The sequence below is a fragment of the Vanacampus margaritifer genome, chromosome 11, assembly GCF_051991255.1.
Source record: "Vanacampus margaritifer isolate UIUO_Vmar chromosome 11, RoL_Vmar_1.0, whole genome shotgun sequence".
Taxonomy (NCBI): domain Eukaryota; kingdom Metazoa; phylum Chordata; class Actinopteri; order Syngnathiformes; family Syngnathidae; genus Vanacampus; species Vanacampus margaritifer.
This window is the reverse complement of record NC_135442.1, coordinates 21,730,281-21,745,984: the sequence shown is the minus strand read 5'-3', so window position 1 is coordinate 21,745,984 and position 15,704 is coordinate 21,730,281. Positions and strand designations below refer to the sequence as shown.

Below are 15,704 nucleotides of genomic sequence, written 5' to 3'. Positions count from 1 at the left end.
GGGGTGTACCCCGTCTACTGCCCGAAGACAGCTGAAGGATGGATGTCAAAGCATGATATAAGTACAAATGGGGACTAGATGCATGTTTTCTTTAAGAATCAACAACATTGCTTTGGCAGATGAATAATTAAAATATGTAATTTTAGGTAAGGAGAGGAACTCCACATGTTGCAGACTGGCTAATGAATGGCGGACACTTTCCCGCATGCAATACACCTCTATAGCATCTTAACTGATAGCTTACTAAAATCATGTCGATCGATTGGCATGTTTGTTTACTTCACCAGTAAGTGATATAGTTGAAGGTATGTTGGTGGAATGTGGGAAAATGTCCACCATTAGCGAGTCTGCAACAATACACTTCAGAGGTAAAAAATAAAAAATAAATTAAAAAAAATAAAATACTCCGAAAAACAGAGCATCAGCTCCTGTTTTTCGGAATACCACCCCCCCCCCCCACCTGTTTTTTGGAATAACCGCCACCCTCCCCCCACCCTCCTGTTTATCTGAATATTTTTTTGGGACAGAAAAAAATTAATCAGTAAAGCAGAAACGATTTGACAGAAAAACATGCAATAATACGCTTCCGTAAACAGACGACATACAGTTCCTACAAGTCAAAACTTAAACTACAATACTCTTACTGTTTGCTGTGCTATTCTTAATTTCCAATACTTCTCCCAACAAGATCAAAATAAAGAGATTTATTACAAACGTAATAGATCATAACTGAATACAATTCTTAATTTTCATACAAGGTTATCTATGGACTGGGAAGCAGCCATACATACCTTTCTGACATCAGAACTTTTGGGTTCAGTGGTCCAGGTGATAATGCGCGATACAGCCAGGCGAGTCTCACTGGAGTTGATAAAATCTGTTGGGTCCATTTGCCGTGCCAAAGACTCTATGTACTTCAAAATAGCTACCTTTACCTATAGGGGAACAGCAACCATTTAGTAATGGCACCAACCAACAACCACAGTTCTCATTCTCAATTTTCTAATTCTACAATACCTTGAGGTTTGGTGTCTGCGTCTGATCGACAATGAATCTCATCAAAATATTGAACTGTTGGTCAAATGGGAAAGACTCCCTGAAAAAGTTAATATAAATGAAGTCAAATGCTGGTCACTCTCTATTTGAAAGATTATTAAGACAATGGTCTGTCTTGCAAAACATGAGGACCTTGTGATATCCAGGGCCTTTTGGACTTTGGCTTGGACTGAGCCGAGCAGGTCTGCCCCCATCTTCTTCAGCAATTGGGTGAGAAGGACAAACAGCCAGTCCTGCAAGTCCTCTCGATGCACTGTGATGAAATCCACTAGGGTCTCCAAGAACATGCTGAACACCTAAAGCCATACATAATGTTAAGGAATTAAAAACAGTATTGATTACTCCGACAACAATAGTCATATTCAGACAATGTTGTGTTAATGGGTTAGAACAAACTTACTCTCTGTTATCAAATCCACAGCAATGCAGGCCATGCAATAAAAGACATACAGTGCAGGATTTAGTTACATGAGGAACATTTTGTCAGATTTTATAGTAAGAGAAAAGACATTATACAGCAAATGGATTTGAAATATTTATTTCACCTTGCTGTGTGGATCTGCAAACATTCTTGTGAAGATTTCACAAAGTCTCTTCAGCTCCACTCGGCTACATATACAGTAAAAACAAAACAAGAAAGCAGCAAATCAGAAAATTTGCACTTTAGTCCAACATTTCTGGCTGCACAGGACAAAGTTTATGGTAATCTATCTACTGTTGAGAAACACCACAATAACAGAAGTAAATAGACAGACTTCTTAATAAATGAACTTAAATAAGTTAGCCCCCTAATTTCTCCCTGGTTTTGAATTACAGTATCCCCCAGAGTACAACCTAAGATCCATACATTTGTGCTGGGATGAGTTTAGTTTGGAAGTACTGTGCCCTAATGCTGACTATGGATGACAAAACACACACGCGCAACACACACAAGTTTGTGGTACTATCTTTGTGGGGCCATCCCATATCCTAGCCCCTTACCTTAACCCCAACTATCACAAATGATTGCATAATCACATCTCTTACCCTAACCCCAACCATAACCCAATTCAAACCTGAACTCTAAAACCAAGTCTTGCCCCTTAAAAAGAGGCCTAAAGTTGTGGGGCCCTCCAAAATGGCCCCACAAGGACAAGCGGGCCCCACAAGTCTGTAAAATCACGGAATATGGGCCTAACCATGTAGCAAAAACAAAATCACACACACACAAATCTCATAAATATTTTAGGGGGTTGATATGGGTGGGATATGCCTGCCCTTTAAACAGCAAGCACTTGACTAGTAGTGATAATGAGCCAAAAAGCCCCAGCAAGATGGTAGCGGTGCACCATTGAAATTGAAACGTTGAAATCCCACTTGTCAACTATTTACATTTAGGGCAAGGGAATTTCAATGCCATGGCGCTGCCTGCAGTAGTCAACAGCCTTTTAGTTGGACAATCAGAAGCATCCATTCAAACAGGGAAAATATATATGTATCTATAGTGTACTGTATCCCAGAATATGTGTTACGATAGTGATCAGAAAATTGTGTGTGTCATAAATGAAAAAAGTACAACAAAAACCTTGTAAACATGAGGATGACAAAGTCGTCACGAGCAGCCACTAACACATGACAGAGCCGTCCTGATGAGCTTGTGTCACTCCAGTGGCGGTCTTTCACAAAATAAGTTATTATTTTGCAATCAAAAGCTATTCCTAAATGTTAAATTAGCTGCTTCCAATGTGGCCACTTGAATTTATCTAAAGGGATGCTTCGGCTAAAAAATTTAAGTTTTTTTTGTTGTTTTTTTTGCTCGAGGTGATACATAACCTACATAGTGTATGGAATTTAAAACTGTTCCAAAAGAATTAACAAGAACATTTAGAAATGTTTTTATAGGGAAATAAATGAATTCCCTGAAAATGGCATTATTACTTCTGCTCATTCACAAGAATGGTGGAGGTAAAAAATCACGATTTAAAGCTTACCTCAGTATTCTTTGACCCTTGAGGAGATTCTGCAGTCCCAGAAGGCCCTCCTTCCGCTCTGACCAATTGGAGCTGGCACAGTGGTTCAGCACCTCCGCCACATCCTCAGTCTGACGAAGATAATGGGGGATGCTGCCGTTTCTTGAGCTATAAGAGCGTTCTGAGCAGGCACTGGACGCGTCGCTGTTGGCATCATCATCAGAGTACATCCCTGGTGATTCGTACCTCCGCCTCATTGGCTTCCTCTGAAGAGACAAATCAATATAACATTTCATTTACTGTACTTTTAAACTGTTTAATACTGGCATATGAACCGAGCCAGCATCAGGCAACAATTATGCTTTCTATGTTTTTCGTAGGTCAATAAGGTTTTAACTAAAGGATTAATTTCGTAATTAATATGCAGCCATGCTATATGTCGCATTTTGCAATGCCTGAATTAACTCATTCACCCCCAGCCATTTTCGCTGTAGCAACCCCCTTTGCTCCCGGCTGTTTTACTGAATTTTGACAGATTTTGCAAGGCCCACAGACTATTGTGATCTATTGCTATAAAAACATGGAACCTACCCAAAAAATATTAGAGTCTCTCCTTTCATCAAGAAAAAAGTATATTTGTATCTGTTTTCGTTTTGCAGCAATTAGCATTAGAATATAGCTAAGTTTCATCATTATTCACAAATCTGTTTCAAACACTGGCAAAAAGAACTTGTTGCAACATGGCCCTGGTTGATCTCTTATACTCTGCTTCCACCTGCTGGCCGTTTTTTTGTAATAACTACCATTGCTTTAAGTGACCTCTTGATGTCAGAAGCTGAATCAAAGCCTTTTGTATGCTATAGTATAAAAAAACATATGAATATGTTTTTGGGATCATGGCAATATTTAAAATAGAACGTTTTTATACGTTTTTGGGAGCAAATGAGTTAAAAATTTAACAATGTACAATATTTTCTGACTAAACATAAAAAGCCAGGCAGGGTCAAGCAGCACCCGGATAAGCAGCGATCATGACGACAAATACAATGTGGTAGGGTGACAGTCACAGATGAAAACATTGAAGCAGATAATAAAAATGGGAGAAATTAAATTTAAGAGTGTGCAGTAATGTAGGAATTTCAACACAATACGAAATAACATTTGCATTTGGGATGTGTTATACATAAGCACGAAGGCAAAAATAAAATAATGAATATCCATGTGAACAAAATTGTGAGTCTTCCATTGAAGAAAGAAAACCCTTGCAAATGACAAATGCAATAATAAATAAAAACAGGCAGAAATTTAACTAATGAAAATATGCTTTGCTTTTAAATTGTGATTTAACAGGATTACCCCCAAAATAAATACATGAAAATATCAAATTATTTCTCTAAGTCTTAATGAGACTTGAGGGTAATCGGGCCCACTCCTCAAAAGCAACCTGCTGCAGTTTCCATTTCTAGACTCCTTACACAGATGCTTCACAGAAGACCACTTCAGAATAGTTGTTGTAGGAGGAGGATCTATGACCTGTGATAAAGACTGAGATTTTTGAAAATGGGCAGTCCATTTTGCCTTCATAGTCCTGAGATATCATTGTCTCCATTGTAGCAAAGCAGCCATAGAACAAAACTGAGCCGCCTCTATGTTTTACAGTAGACACATTGTTTTTATTTTCTTTATATGCTACATTTATGTATCTGTAAACATCGAAGTGATCTGATTTGCCAAAAAGCCCAAATTTTGTCTCATCTGTCTAAAGGTCATTATCCCAAAACCTTTGTGGCTTGTTTTGGCAAAATCTGGTCTAGTCAATTTCGCTTCATGTTAATTCAGTGAGTATTCTGGGGTTTTCTTTCGATAACAGAAGGTTACCAGCAATTTTCAAGCTATAGTGCATATTCCTATGCATCATTAGTGCGTGATTGCATGGAAATGCATATACAGTGTACTTATTAATCTAACCGACTACCTTATTCCTGGAGTCTCCTAATAGCTGAAATGAAGAACAACAATAAAGAAAAGAGGAGAGGGAGAAAGTTTAAAGAACAAGAACATTCATGGCTATACAAAAGATGTAATTAGTTATTTAATATCACACTACATAGTTGAATTTTTATTTTTTTAACTATACTGCACATGATCAGTTCCATACCTCCAGTTACACAGTGGTCAGACACATGCACATAGAATGACAGGGCAAAAAATTATTTCTTTTAAAATTCTACTTATCTTACCAGAGCATCGGCAACTGCTGCCTCCACCTCAGTGCCAGTGTTAAGAACCCTCATAGCGTTGACTGATGCTGAGATTCTAGCTTGGTGAATCAAACCATAACGATCTATAGATGGGTTAGAGGTAAAAAAAAAAAAAAAAAAGGCAGAAGATGAAGAAATGCATTTAGCACAACAGGTACATGTCACAAAACTTACCTGATGATCAAAAATTGTCTATTTCTTTACACAAGTATTGGAACAGTAAAGCCAATTTCTTTATTTTTGTGGCAGACTAAAACAATTTGGGTTTTGGCATACAATACAAAGGTTATTAATATGAGAGATCATTTCAGCTATGCTTTCCAGGTGTTTACATCTGCATTTGACACACGACTCGGAAGATTGCTTTAAGTACTGTATTTGTAACAACACTAAATATTTTTAGTTGAGCATAAATACTCAAAACAAATACAGTTTTAAACAGGTTTAAACTAAGGCTATCGAAATGAATGCGCTAATAATGTTTTAAGTTTCTTTAATGCAACTTTTTTTTTTTTAAACACACAATTAACGCATGCCATTGTTCAAGAATTACAGTTGTGACTCTACAGACACATACATCTATGTATGAATTACCCTCGAGATCTGGACTGCACTGCAGCCAATATACAGTACGCAACTTGTTTTAAGAGGAGACGGGACTGTTTGCACTGTTACCTCTTCCCTGCTTCGAGTGGGTAGGCTTAAGCCTAGGCAGCTGGTTAGCAGTTAGTACCGAACTCAGTTGTGAGAGCTCTAAAAGGGGTCTTGGAGTAATGTTGGAAAGGCACTTGCTGAGTTTATGCCAGTTTTATGTCATTGGCCCTTTAGCCTTGAGGTGCATTTTACTCAGCAACTCCAGGACTTAGCTAATGTAACATCATCTGCTGTTATTTTTGGCCTGTTAGTTGGAAAGCTGCATCATTAATGACAATATGCATCAGCATAATAGAGGGCATATAATATTGAGCAAAGACGACACTACACTATAAAAAGAGAATTGTTGAACATATTTAAGATTACAAATTTAAATATTCACCCATTAATTTTTTTTTAATCAATTGGTAACACGATTGAATTAAGTTAATCCAAAGTGAATATATTAAGTTTAATTAATTTTGAGTTAATTAAACTTAATGTACTCACTTTGGATTCATTTTGGATTAACTTAATTCAAGTGAATATTTTAAATTTAATAAACTCATAATTATTTAAACTTGAACTTGGATTAACTTAATTCAAAGTGTTTTTTTTTTTAATTGGTCAACAATTCAATTTGTAATCTTCATTTGGTTCAACATTTCTCTTTTTAGAATGTATAACACAATTAGATGTGAATGATTTTGGAAAATAATCTAAAGACCCCTAAAAAAATATTGAAGGTCCTTTTCTAGTGTAATTTTCAGCAAGCAATTAATCTTTATTACAACAAACAACCTTATATCATTATGCATAGGATACAAAAATAAAGAGACATTTTATCCACTACAATTACAGGTATAAATTTACTAAATACTAAGATATGCAGTTTGGTAAACTTTTACCATGACAACATAATTCTGCCACACAAGGTGGTGTAAACAACAAGTATGTAGTTAGTGTACTATAAATCAGGACGAAACTAACTAAAGTGCACACTACAACAATAATGCAAACAAATTGATAGCTTTACTACTTTTCACATATCACTTTGAAACATGATTTGTAAACGTGGACTGCACTTCTTGGTCACTCAACTAATTATAGTGAGACTATAGACCGATATGTATCAAAATTCAAGCTTACCGATCTCGAGCCAGTAACATCACATATGCTAATGTATAAGAAAGGTGAGATTATACCCGTTTAGGACGTAACATCTTTCAATTTCAATAATGTATATTAAGCATCTGCAGGCTTTACAATTTGGCGGCGTCTCATCAATGAAATAAAGAGTAACATTATTTATTTTAATCTGTCTTTGGTTACATGAAACATATGGCCGAATTTATCCTCTTAATATTTGACGCTGCCATTTTCAAATCATTTGACGCTGCCATTTTCAAATCATTTGACTGGAGGATGCAACCACCTGGTTTTTGGCAGACACTTAAAAAAAAATACAGGATAACATAAAAAAAAAAACACCAAACACACGGTAACATTTTTTTTTTAACCTTGCAAGGCAAAAATTATCAGGCAGATTAGATCCTCGCCACAATGTTTGGTGATACGGAAATCTAACTGAAAGCTAGCGCGACATCAATACAGCTTTGCCTTCTCTCCTGCTCTGAAGCCCTCCTCCCCTCCGGTCAGAATGAATGGACATAAAATATGCGATTAATTTGCAAGTAACTTTGGTAATCATGCGATTAATTGCAATTTAAATTTTGAATCAACTGGCAGCCCTAGTTTTAACAAAAGCTGCCATAAGATCAATGTGCATCAAATCTAGATGTAAAAAACTGCAAATAATTGTCTCATCTGTTCCAGTACTTTTAAGAGTAATGTTGATCATGGATGTAAAGTGGAGTTCATTTACTAAGACATCAGTTTAAATGAGTATTACCAAGCTTGGCATTTAGTCAACCTTCCAAAATTCAGCAGAATCAAACAAAAAAAAGTTGGTTTCGTGCAAAAGGAAAGCAAAAACTTAGCATCTCCACTGATTTCCCAAAGAGATGAAGCACCAACAAATGCACCAAAGAGGAAAAAACATAATTGATATGTTCCAAATTAAAACAATGAACATCAAAAGAAAGACCTATTGTATGTCAACAATGTCTGGAAAAAGTCTGCCTACAACCTTTCAAAATACCAAAACATCACAACAACGGCACAGTCTGTCTGAGGAAAACTAAAAAAATTGGAACAAATGCACAAACTGGTGTTTTTAATGTGCTGAACAAATAAATCTCATCTAAAAAAGAATAAAATCTTCTTCAAATAAAAATACTGCCTGCAGTTACCACAAAGCATGCAAGTACAACAGACATCGGGCAGGCATGAGACAGGGTTTTGGGGAAAACTAAGTAGGTTGAGATATCTATTCATGCAGGTCACCTGACTGGCCATGAGGGTCAGCTGTAAGAGCACTGGTTGAACGGGAGTGTCGTCGAGAAGCTGTGGGGTACAGGAGAGGTGGGCAATATGCGCACAGGGCAATTATTCACATATTGTAATGTATCTCAATTTGTTTTACTTTACATCCTCATTTCCTCTATGTTTTGGAGTGTAGGTGGTGAACTTAAAAAAACAAAACAAAAAACTATAGCCTTCTAGCAATGCTAACCGTGATAAAATTAGCCATGACTTTCACCTTCCTTAATTTCATACTGCTGCTGCATTGTCTCACATAAGCCCAAGTTGTTCTTGTTTCTAGTCATATTTAAAAAAGGTTAACTCTGTCTGCTGTCTACAGGAATTCCCGTCAATGACAACCATAACGTATAGTGCCAACGACAGGAATTTCCGTCAAATAGGGTTTTCAATGGGAATTGGCAGAGGAACGTCTTGGTTTGCTCTCAGTATGAAGCTGATCATGTACTGTAATGACTAATTATATAGAAAAAAAATCCTTGAGTATACAATATATGATGACAAATTAATCTATGTATGACTATTGTTCATTAATAATCCATATTTCAGGTTCCTTCAGTTTAATCATATACAAATTGTAGAACTGGCCTGGCTATCATTTGGGAGACGAAAATGCAAGCAATGGAAAAACCATAAAACCATGGATCGTTAGTAATTATGTCACTTCTTTGACAATCACGACAGATTACATCAGTTGAGAAATTGAAGAACACATTTGAGCCAAGTTGTTAGTATGCTCTTCAATGACAAGTTATTTTCTCAACCCAAAGAATCCAACTTAAGGCATGCACAGAGAGAACCCACGCAGTGCAAAAATATGCATAGCATACAGTTAATTGGACATATGTTTTTTTTTTTACCACAGACAAAGTCATGAACAGAATGTGGCATTTTGTAGAGGACCGTTTGTTTGCAACAACAAGCTGTTCCAGAACAGCTGGTAAAACACAGAAACTTACCCAGAGGAGTAAAGCCACGAGCGGGACTGGTGTCGCGGCTGCTTTCGCGACTAGTGTCGCGACTGCAACCCTGACTCATGCTGGGGCGGGGTATGCGGCTCCGGGCTAGCATGCGGTAGGGAAGAGCAGCAGGGAGAAGAGCTTTTTTACCACACAAGCTGGCTGTGAGGACAACAAGTTAGGTGGAAGTGTCAGTATGCATTAATGGAATGTTAAACAGGCAGAGATAGGAAATAAGAGATGTATTGAAAAACAGTCTGGACTAAATGAAAAAAAAATGTCTTGCTGCTGTTGTGTTCTAATTACCGTATTAATGATAAAAACAAAATGTGCTCAATATGATCTTTTTTCTTCGTTCTCAGAGAACAAAACAAGACAATTTGCTTGAAACAAAGGGGTAGCGAAGCAGAGATATTTCAAGGCTTACAAAGAAAAGATTGTAGTAAATGTGCATTTACAGTAAATTATAGACATAAACCAATATGGTTTTTTTTCAGGGGCAATACTGATACTGATTATTAGTAGTCAAGGACGCCGATAACCGATATTTGGAGCCAATATTCATTTTCACTAAAAGAGAAAATATTGGCAATTTTTTATTTTTTTTTTTACAAAACTCTAGCTCTTAATTTTAAAAAAAATTTAAGCCTATGTTTATTGAACAATTTTTAGGGTTTGTAAAACATTGGAGTTAAAAAAAAAAGTTCAGGGATCTTCTAGGGGCGCATGTCTTCAAAAGATAAATAAAAACTTAAACAAATAGCTCCCTATTTTTTTTTTTTATCTTGGGGGGGCTCCCCCAAGATTTAAAAAATACCTGAAATTTCAAAAATACCTGAAATATTAAAATGTTATTTTAAATGTAAACAAAAACAGAAGGTACATAGAGTTCCTAGGGTCAGCAGCATCTCTGAAAATGTAAATAATTAGTTCCCTGAAGTTAACACTTTTTAAAATGGATCTATTATCGGCCGCACGATTCTTCAAAATAGCTGGTGCCGATATTTGTCAGAACGATAAATATCGGCGCCGATAATCGGCTCAGCCAATAATCGGTCTATCCTTAATAAATTGGTACATTGGAGACTTTACGTTAAAAGATTATATAGTTTATACAATTACAAATACAACCCAAACAAAAAGTGATTAGTTAAATTCAAAAGGTACACTGGGTTAAAACAAAAACAAGTAGTGTGTGATAAACAATTATTTTGCTGGCCAACAAGTTCACACAATCAAACAGTTGGCGGGGGGTATTTCCATTGATCTGCAGCATCCTTATTTCATTTGCACTACCACTTCCAAACAGTCACAGCTAAAACAATAGCTAACGACAATCAACAAAATCACCCTACACAACCAAAAACAAAGGATTAACCCATTTTACTGCATTTCAGCTACACATTTGTAGGTCAACCTGCTCTGTTGAAAGTAGTGTATTTGCTTCCTTGGTCCAGGTTTTGAGTCTTGCAGTGTCATATTGCAGTGGTCAGTAAGGGAAAAGAGCAGTCTATACAAACTGTGTGCAAAAGTGTCCCGAGCATACCTAAGCCCATTCGACTCGGGCTGGTCTCTCGGCTGCACCCTTGGCTGCGAGGGATCCTGCTCCGTTTGTCAGTTGGTGTGTTAGAGGCAGACGCTGTTGCCCGAGGGATCCGACCATAGCTGCTGTGTCCAAGCAGTTTGCCTGGGGAGCTGGAGCGACTGCCAGCTGTTGACGAGGAAGTACACAGTCATAAATATCGGATACAAAAGCATTAACAATAGTTAACAACAAAGAAGCAGGAAAGCCTAAAGAAGAAGATATAAAACATGTCGCAAATGAATTAATATGTGGGCATTAAACATATTGTCATTAAAAATAAAGCCTGGCAATGACTTCAAAAATTCGTTTGATGTTGCTTGTGATTTGGTGTTTCTTTGAGTGTACTTAACTTGAATAGTTTGGCTTTGGAGCACATTTACATGCTGCTTCAACATGACAAAAGCTACCAAATAATACACTTTTCCGTCCTTGATCTCTTAGGAGGAAATGCCACATTTACAGTACAGAGTAAAGCTAATTCATATTGTAAAATGATTGTCTAACTTCAACAAGAAACTCATTGCATCATACCTTTTGGAACTGAGCTATGCCATATCAAATTAAATAAAAATTATACTGAAATCGAATCGAATTATTCCACTTTCAAATGTACTCTCTTTGAATCAAATTGCACATCATGCATCGAGACACGTATTGAATCGTATTTTATTGGAGAGATGCACAGCCTTAGTGAGTTCCATTAAAGTAACTTTAACATTTTTATACTCAAGCACAACAGATCACTGACATACTGTAATATCATTGTCATAGATACTCTTTATAATTTGTGCAGAAATTTAAGAAACCCCAAAAGCTTCACATGGTCTTTCTTCCCACTGTATCCAAATTAATGCTTGGAGCATTGGCTGCAATATGTCTATAACATATACCAACTCATAATTGGAGAAAGTATGAGCGTATTTCAGTGCATAAAAGTGAATGTACTATTATAATGTCCATTTATTCTTGAAATGCAAAGGGGTTTCATATGCTGTAATTCCAGCAACAAATGAATGTGAGACAAACAGAGAATGGACTGATTTAACGCACATAGGTGACTTTTGACACACACAAGGTATGAAGTCTAAGTAGGGATGGAAATGTAACCAAGTGCTACCAGTTAACAGACAAACAAGACAAGAGAACTGCCATGGAATTTTTTTAGGTTCTGACCAGCTTCTCAACACACAAACATTCACAATAAATGCATGCAACCAGGTGGTGAACTGAAAGTAAAGGCCCTAAAGGATCGAGACGTGCAAAGTTGTGTAGGCTCAGGGGATAGTGCTTTAGCCGTCCAGCATGTGATTGGATGAAGCCTTACCACTGATGGGATTGGCTGATCTGGATCCTGAATGATGGAAGCAATAGGCAGGACAATTGGAGATCAAGAACAGTCAAAATGAGACATAAAGGGTTATGTTTATCAATCATATGCAGCATGCACTCTTACGGCCCTATGAAATCCAGATGCTGTATATGTTTTGCAAGTAAGTTTTGTCACTTTGAAGCTACAGTACATGAGCTGTGGCTGATTGGGACTTTGACAATTAAATGGGTGATTTAATTCAGTAATCAATACATATACAGCGAGGAACATAAGTATTTGAACACCCTGCGATTTTGCAAGTTTACCTACTTAGAAACTATGTAGGGGTCTTAACTTTTCTTCATACAGGTAGGTGCATGTCCACTGTGAGAGACACAATCTAAAATAAAAACTTAGGAACTCATATTGCATGATTTTTTTAAGAATTTATTTGTATGTTAGTGCTGAAAATACGTATTTGAACATGTGCCAATACTTGGTTCTTCACTCCCAAAAACGTATTTATACGTTATTGTTTTGTTGTTTTTATGCAAGAGCATACAGAAGGCTTTGATGCAGCTCCTGACATGAAGAGGTTGCTTAAAGCAATGGTAGTCATTACAAGAAAACGGCCATCAAGTGGCAGCAGAGTTTAAGAGATCAACTAGGGCAGAGGTGGGCAATCTCGGTCCTCGAGGGCCGGAGTCCTGCAGGTTTTGTAGGTTTCTCACTTCCAACACAAGCTGATTCCAATCAACAGGATCGTTATCAGGCTTATGCAGAGCTTGCTGATGAGCTGATCATATATCAGCTGTGTTGGAGAAGGGCAACACGCAAAACCTGCAGGACTGCGGCCCTCGATGCCCACCTCTGAACTAGGGCCATGTTGCAACAAGCTCTTTTTGCCAGTGTTTTCACCAGGAATGCTAATGGCTGCAAAACGGAAACAGATACAAATATACTTTTTTTCCTGATTAAAGAAGTGACTATAATCTTTCTTTTGGTAGATTCCATGTTTTTATAGCATTAAAACACAATATTCTGTGGCCCTTGCAAAATCAGTCAAAATCTAGTAAAACAGCCGGGAGCGAAGGGGGTTGCTTCTGCAAATATGGCTGGGGGTGAATGAGTTCATCTAACTTAGCAGAACCTTTTTGAGGTTGTTATGTGCATACCAACACATGTGCACCTCACAATCTATCAGACTACAACGGCTACCATGGGCAAAACCAAAGAGCTGTCAAAAGACACCAGGGACAAAATGGTAGATCTTTCCAAAAGGGTAAAATGGGCTATGGGGCAATTGCCAAGCAGCTTGGTGAAAAAAGATCAACTGCTGGAGCAATTGCTAGAAAATAAAAGAGGGTAATGGAGACTGTCAAGCTCCCTGCTAATACACTAAGAAGTCATGGTATAAAATCATGCATCACACGCAAGGTTCCCCTGCTTACGTCAGCACATGACCAGGCTCATTTGCAAGTATGGCAAAGACCATCTCGTCACGTTTGGAGGAAGAAAGAGAACCAGTACCATTCCAAGAACACAGTACCTGCTGTAAAGCATGGGGTTGTTTTTCTGCACAGGGGACAGGATGACTGTGCAGTATTAATGAGAAGATGAACAGGGCCATGTATTGCAAGATGTCGGCCAACAACCTCCTTCCTTCAGTCGAGCATTGAAGATGGGTCATGGTTGAGTCTTCCAACATGAGAACGAACCAAAGCACACAGCCAGTATAATCAAGAAGTGACTCCGTAACAAGCATATTAAGGTTTTGGAGTGGCCTCGCCAGTCTACAGATCTAAATCCAAAAGAAAATCTTCAGAGGAAGCTAAAGCTCTGTATTCGTCTGTGAAAGCCCCAAGACCTGAAGAGATCTAGAGAAGATCTGGATGGAGGAATGGGCCAAAATTCCTCCTACATTAGATCGGGTTAAGAACTACAGGAAATGTTTGACCTTTGTAATTTAAACAAAGGCTTCTGTACCAAATATTAACCTTTATTTTTGCACGTATTCAAATACTTATTTTCAGCATTAAGATACAAATAAATTGTTTAAATGTCATACAATGTGATTTTTATTTTATTTTTTTATTTTAGATTGTGACTCTCACCGTAGACCTATCAGGAAAATTTCAGACCACTCCATAATTTCTAAGTGGGTGACCATACAAAATCGCAGGGTGTTCAAATACTTGTTTTCCTCACTGTAACTGCTGGTAATTGTTTGTGCATCTAACTGGAAACTGTAAATTATCTGCATCTAAATATCACTGACATTTGTGATTATATTTACCGTATTTTCCGGACTATAAGTCGCTCCGGAGTACAAGTCGCACTAGGCCAAAAATGCATAGTTCGGTAGAAAAAAAAACCATACATAAGTTGCACTGAATTATAAGTCACATTAAGTATATATAGTATACTAGACAAAGGGCAATTTCTGCAGAAATTGTGTAGGAATGCTGAAAAGCTGAATGCTATTAGCTGAATGCTAAGATTTGAATGCATGTACTTATGAAGTAAATTGAAAGATAAATTACTAAATTACTAATATGTGGTCCAAGTGGGGTTTGAACCCAGGTACTCTGTGGTGGAAGGCAATTGTTCTAGCTAAATTGACTTTGAAATCGTGGCTAATGGCGTATTTATTTTTTAAAAAGGTCATCTGATGCTGAAAGCTAACATACATTTAGAAATTATAATTAATTTCCTGATACGCCGGGAGGCATGACTTTTTAAAGTAAGAATTTGAATGGTGTAAATCGGAAGTATTATGTGGGAATTGTTACACGGCAAAAAAGTGTGGAAAATAAAAATCACAGTAACATATGTGAGAATGTATCAGAATTCCCACAATTATAGTACAAGTCTAGATTGCCCTCTTGTGGCTGTCTGTGAAGTTTTATACCCCCGGTATAACTTTTTTCATGTTGCTTCAGAGTATAAGTCACAGAACAGCCAACCTATGAAAAAAATAGTGTGACTGGACCCTTATTCTTGTGCTGCTTGTTGATAGATGAAACACTGCTGTTTCTTTATAACCATCTGAGACATTCAAAAATTGGAGTTATGGTACGTGAACTCAACTTTTGGCTATGTATTTGAACGTATTATTTGCCATTTGCTGTGGATTAAGTTTTCATATGTTAATGCTTGGCAATCAATCTAAATTTGTCTGTAATATACTGCATCACAGAAATCATAGGGCACCACACTTTAAATCACTGTGGATTTGGTTCCCATGACAGAAGGTGAAAATAATGTATCTGTGCAAACAAAGCCACAATTCAACTTAAAATGCAGGCATACACACTGCACAGACATGTACTGTATGCTTACACACACACACAAACATGTTAGTGAGTTGTGGTGCATACATAATAACAGAGCTAAGAAAAAGCTCACACTCCAATGTACAGTGTGTGGATCACAAAATGTGCACGATTAATTTCATAACTAATGATGATATTTAACTCTGACGTTAATTGAAATTTTGCGGATACATAC

At 37.2% G+C, this 15,704-nt stretch overlaps 1 protein-coding gene across 34 annotated transcripts in view; it reads right to left on the bottom strand.

Annotated features, from left to right (window-relative positions):
- clasp1a (cytoplasmic linker associated protein 1a) overlaps window positions 1-15,704 on the bottom strand; it is an 80,689-nt gene that overhangs the window by 19,077 nt on the left and 45,908 nt on the right. For 6 of the 34 annotated variants that reach the window (XM_077579994.1, XM_077579999.1, XM_077580008.1 and 3 more), the window contains 11 exons: window positions 12,210-12,236; window positions 10,847-11,011; window positions 9,301-9,462; window positions 8,306-8,365; window positions 5,246-5,349; window positions 4,981-5,004; window positions 3,027-3,271; window positions 1,602-1,665; window positions 1,189-1,352; window positions 1,018-1,096; window positions 792-935 (listed from right to left, as the gene is read on the bottom strand). In XM_077579994.1, coding sequence (XP_077436120.1) covers window positions 792-935; window positions 1,018-1,096; window positions 1,189-1,352; window positions 1,602-1,665; window positions 3,027-3,271; window positions 4,981-5,004; window positions 5,246-5,349; window positions 8,306-8,365; window positions 9,301-9,462; window positions 10,847-11,011; window positions 12,210-12,236 — 1,238 coding nt within the window. The remainder of the gene's footprint in view (window positions 1-791; window positions 936-1,017; window positions 1,097-1,188; window positions 1,353-1,601; window positions 1,666-3,026; window positions 3,272-4,980; window positions 5,005-5,245; window positions 5,350-8,305; window positions 8,366-9,300; window positions 9,463-10,846; window positions 11,012-12,209; window positions 12,237-15,704) is intronic. The other 28 variants (XM_077580013.1, XM_077580024.1, XM_077580014.1 and 25 more) reach the window with 14 other exon arrangements.